Source organism: Aedes albopictus, chromosome 2 (assembly GCF_035046485.1).
Source record: "Aedes albopictus strain Foshan chromosome 2, AalbF5, whole genome shotgun sequence".
NCBI lineage: Eukaryota > Metazoa > Arthropoda > Insecta > Diptera > Culicidae > Aedes > Aedes albopictus.
Window position 1 is genome coordinate 585 of NC_085137.1, and position 5,224 is coordinate 5,808.

At 46.5% G+C, this 5,224-nt stretch overlaps 1 protein-coding gene across 1 annotated transcript; it reads right to left on the bottom strand.

The window, feature by feature from the left end:
• Positions 1-237: 237 nt before the first annotated feature.
• On the bottom strand, positions 238-4,871 carry LOC134287324 (uncharacterized protein K02A2.6-like). The gene has a single exon (XM_062848967.1). The coding sequence runs from the start codon at positions 4,662-4,664 to the stop codon at positions 402-404; it is 4,263 nt and encodes a 1,420-aa protein (XP_062704951.1). The 5' UTR covers positions 4,665-4,871; the 3' UTR covers positions 238-401.
• Between the last annotated feature and the right edge of the window lie 353 nt (positions 4,872-5,224).

The window sequence follows — 5,224 nt, forward strand, 5'->3', positions numbered from 1 at the left end:
ACTGGTACACTGAGCCTACTTGTTTGCAGTTTTGCTGCAGGGTATATTCCCAAATCCTGGCGGGATATTACTGTGAAGTTTATTCCGAAAGTGGGTCGCGCGTCGTATGAAGAAGCAAAGAGCTTCAGAGCTATCAGTTTGACCTCTTTTCTTCTGAAATGCTTAGAACGCATAGTCGATCATCACATCCGTGATGTTCATCTGGCCAATGTGCCTCTTCATGCGAACCAACATGCTTACTGTCACAACTCCAATGAATTAAAGACTAGTTGTAGTTTAGGTCTATTTACTTCGGAGGTTGGAACAGTAATAATTGTAGAAAAGTATAATGTCAAACAACTTAATTAACATAGGCTTCTTTGATCATGGCTTCAGGCCATTCCTCTATAACATCTCCCCCTTCAGAAAAGATCATATGGTGAGAGCCACGAAGGAAGCCTTCGGTTTCGTATCGGGTTGTTAGTAGGTTGGGGTTCATTATCTTCAACATTGTCTGCAGGAACATCTTCTTCAATTAGCGGAGGTAGCATTTCTTCAGGTTGTATATCTTCAGGTGGCAGTTCTTCAGTTGGTTGTTGAACCTCCACCGGATTCTGCGGATGTTCATCGATTGGATCATTGCGGTTGATTGAACATGGGATAGGAATATTGAATTCTTCAAGCAGCATTGTCCATGGTAGCTGATGATCTGCATCGACATCTTCGAAGGAAGTTTCCAGATGAGTTTCCAGATGACGTCCTCTCAATTGGTTGGTGTGAGAGCGGATAAGACGACCATTGTCCAAAAGTACATTGTAGTTCACAGAACCTTTCCTCTCAATGATCTTGCCAGGAACCCAAGTGGTCACATTTCGATGGTGAATCTGCGCATACACCAGATCGTCAGCAGAAAACTCTCTTTTCACGGTCCCATGACGTCGATTGAACTGTTTGTTTTGCTTGTCGTTCACGGCTACGGAGGTAGTTCTCCTAGGCTTCAGCAAATTTAACGGTGTAGAGACAGTTCTTCCAAGGAAAAGCTCTGCAGGAGACTTGCCATTAGGTGCGCTTCGATTCGGGGTCGACCGGTAGACGGACAGTAAAGTTTGAAGATGCTGAAACGTCGTGGTTTTTCCTCCTTCTCGAAGCTTCTTGAGTCCTCTCTTAAGAGTGTCTACGAAGCGCTCAGCCTGTCCATTAGACTGCGGATGGTATGGTGCAATTGTCAAGTGCGTTATTCCATTTTCATCACAAAACTGCTTGAAACGGGCGCTAACAAATTGCGTTCCGTTGTCCGAAACGAGTGTCCTTGGATTACCAAATCTTGCAAAGATTTCCTGTAGTATGTCCAGCGTCGCTGATGTGGTAGTGCTTCGTGTACGAAAAATTTCCGGCCATTTTGAGAAAGCGTCGATTACCAGAAAATAGTAGAAACCGTCAATCGGGCCAGCATAATCGATGTGCACTCTCTCCCACGGCTTCGATGGAACAGGCCACGATTCCAAATCCGTTTTGCGAGGTGACTTGGCAGCTTCAGCACATGATCTGCAGCACCGGACAAGTCCTTCGATGTCATCATCAATCTTGGGCCAGTAGACGAAGCTTCTTGCAAGCGACTTCATCCGGTCCATTCCTGGGTGACCTCTATGTAGCTGCTGAAGAATGCGTTTCCGAAAACGAACAGGAACAACAACTCGATCTCCGAACATGATGCATCCTTGGACGATCTGAAGACTGTCCCGGCGAGTGAAAAACTGCTGGACGGCTGCGTCACTAATCTCCGTGGAATGTTCGGGCCAACCTTCGTTTATGTGAAGCATAACTGATTTCAGAGCGGAATCCTTCGAGCTTTCAGCAGCGATCATTTCTGACGTCACTGGTAGACTTGATGTGGAATCACTGAGAACGGCTTGAACATCGGCTTCCATCTGTATAGAAGCAATGACATACTCCTCGTCGACTCGTTCATGGCACTTCATCAATCTTGAAAGCAAGTCAGCATGTCCGAATTCTTCAGTTTTCACAAATTGGATGTCAAAGTTGTACAGCATCAGTGTTAAAGCCCAACGTTGAAGTCGGTTGGCAGTGTATACAGGAATGCCTTTCTTGCTTCCAAACACCTTGAGTAGCGGTTTGTGGTCCGTTTGCAAAATAAATTTCCGACCGAATAGCATCTTATGGAAGCGGGTTACAGCGAACACTAGAGCCAGGGCTTCTTTCTCAATTTGTCCGTAATTCTGTTCTGCAGCGGTGAGAGATCTTGAAACATGCGAAATAGCCTTCACTGATCCGTTCGGAAAACGATGCATAATAACTGCGCCTACGCCATCTTTTGATGCATCTCCTGCGACAATAATGTCCTTGTTTGGGTCAAAATGGGTCAGCAACAGGTCTGATTTCAGCAGCGTTTTGAATTTCTCAAACGATTTCTGGCAGCTATCCGTCCATTCCCACTTAACGTTCTTCTTCAGCAAGTAGTCCATGGGTGCTCGTAGATCCTTCATTTGCTTGACGAAACGTCCATAATAATTGATGGCTCCAAGATATGATCGAAGCTGCGACACATTCTTGGGAGCTGGCATCTGCGAAATAGCACTTGTCTTCGCTGGATCTGGTCGTAAGCCGTCTTGATCGATGATGTGTCCTAGGAACTTGATTTGTGAGAGACCAAAGCGACATTTATCCATCCTCAAATGAAATCCGTATGCCTTGATCCTTTCCAGAACATCATTGAGACGTTGGTCATGTTCCTCCTTAGTCCTACCGGCAATCATGATGTCATCCAGATACGGTTTAACTCCTGGAATGCCGGCGACCATGCTATCGATGATTCGTTGAAATGCACCGGGGGCGGACTTGATTCCAGGTGGCAAGCGGTTGTATTTGAACAGTCCTCGATGAGTGTTGATGGTCAGGTACTTTTGCGATTCCTCCTCAACCTCGACTTGCAGGTACGCATCCGAAAGATCGAGTTGGGAAAAATATCGGCAGCCTGCAAGATCAGCGAAAATATCGTCAGGGTGCGGAAGTGGGTGTCCATCTGATTCTAGCGCATTGTTCAGTCCGGTAGAGTAATCGCCACAAATTCGAACGGACACGTTGTCAGATTTCCGGACCACGACTATCGGTGTGGCCCAGTCGGAAAACTTCACTGGAGAGATTATTCCCTTGTCTTGAAGGCGTTGGAGTTCGGCATCAACCTTTGGAAGTGCTGCATATGCGACTGGTCGTTTTGGACAGTACACTGGACGGGCATCGGGTTTCAGGTATAGTTTCACTTTTGCTTTTGTGCACTTACCAAGTGAGCTCTGGAACACTTCGGGGAACTTCAAACGGAGTTTCTCAACGGTGTCTTGCGGCTTTTGATGGACAGCGTTCACCAGCGAATTGAAGGGTACAGCCCACAAATCGAACAGTTCGATTGTGTCTATTCCAAGGACATTCAAATCTGGGTTTGATGACACGTAGACAATACCTTCGTTTGTTGAATTCTTGATGGTAAGCTGGGCCTTGAATTCGCCAACGATGTTGATTCTGTCACCGGAAGCGCTGATAGCTGCGATCTCCGAGGCTTCGATAGCTGGTTTCCCGATTGCTTCCCAGGTCGGTGTAGCGATAATCGTGATATCCGATGCACAATCCAGTTGAAGCGTCGCCTGATTTCCGTTGATTCCAAGAGTGACGAATTTCCTCTTTCCTTGGAGGTCGATACGCTTCACCGAAATTCCTTTAGACTTCACATACTCTTTCGTCTTCGATTTGTCGAATTTTCTTCCAGGTCTGGATTTCGTTTCCGCCGTAGAGCAGTATCCCTCTTTATGCCCCTTCCGTTTGCACTTGCCACAAAAATGGTCTTGATAGGAGCATTCTTTCACGAAGTGTAGGTCACCGCATAGCCAGCATGGAGATTTTGGTTTCTTCTTTTTCGCAAGCTTCGATGAAACGGCGTTGACGATGGATTTCTCCGGAACGGGTTTCTCGATCATTTTCGTGTCCTGTTTCAAATTGTTGAACCGATGGCACTCCTCGACAAGGTTTTCAAGTGTCAGCTTCGTACCTTCCGCCGGAGGAGCAGTTTCTTCAGCTTCAAGCTTGCTGATCAAACGTGTCCGAATGTCTGCATCCCGTGAAGACTGTAGGCCGCAGACAAAACGAAGAGCCTTGAACTGGTCATCCGAAAGCTTGGACAGCTGGAACGCTTCGCAGTGCTTGTTCACGGAGGCAGCGTAACTTGAAAAATCGTCGGCATCGTTCTTGATGTACTGGAGACAGCGGTATCTATCGTTGAAGAGCGAGGTCTGTCGGCCGTAGAGTTTCTTGAGTTTGTTCACCGTTTCGTCCAGGCCAAAATCGCGAGGATGCTTGGGCAGGATACTGTTGACGTACCGCTCATGGAACTTGGTGCCAATCTTCCTCAAGAGTAGCCTCACCTTCGCCGGATCGTCCAGATTCTTGCCGTCGACCTTGAAAACGTCTTCGTAACGGGCATACCAAGCGTCGAAAAATACTCCACCGTCAGGATCGTAATAGAAATCTTCAATTCCCGTGGCCAGCGTTTCGATAATCCTCTCACTTCCCGGTTGGTTGACTTGACCGGCCCGGTTGAGCAATGATATCTGTTGTTGCTGACTTGCTACCAGCTCGGTGAGCCGGAGAATTGCGTCCTTCAAATCCTGGTTGGACATCTTCAAACGAGGTTGATCTGGATTCTCCTGAGTAACTTCTCGTCGCCAATTGTCACAACTCCAATGAATTAAAGACTAGTTGTAGTTTAGGTCTATTTACTTCGGAGGTTGGAACAGTAATAATTGTAGAAAAGTATAATGTCAAACAACTTAATTAACATAGGCTTCTTTGATCATGGCTTCAGGCCATTCCTCTATAACACTTACCAATCAGGAAAGTCCACTGTGACTCTTTTACACAAAGTTGTTTACGATATCGAGAAGGCATTTGCTCAAAAGCAATCCTGCTTGGGTGTTTTCTTAGATATCGAGGGTGCCTTCGACAATGTGCCTTTCGATGCCATATTGGAAGCCGCACGGGGTCATGGTATATCTCCAATGATTTCCAATTGGATTCACCAAATGCTCAAAAACCGACATCTCTTCTCGACATTGCGTCAAGCGGCGATTAGGAAATTGAGTGTTTGTGGATGCCCCCAAGGGGGAGTCTAATCACCACTTTTATGGAATCTCGTAGCAGATACGCTATTGAGGCAACTCAATAATAGCGGTTTTCCTAC

Coding starts and splice junctions, on each gene's coding strand:
- LOC134287324 (XM_062848967.1), bottom strand. CDS start 4,664: ATGTCCAACCAGGATTTGAAGGACGCAATTCTCCGGCTCACCGAGCTG.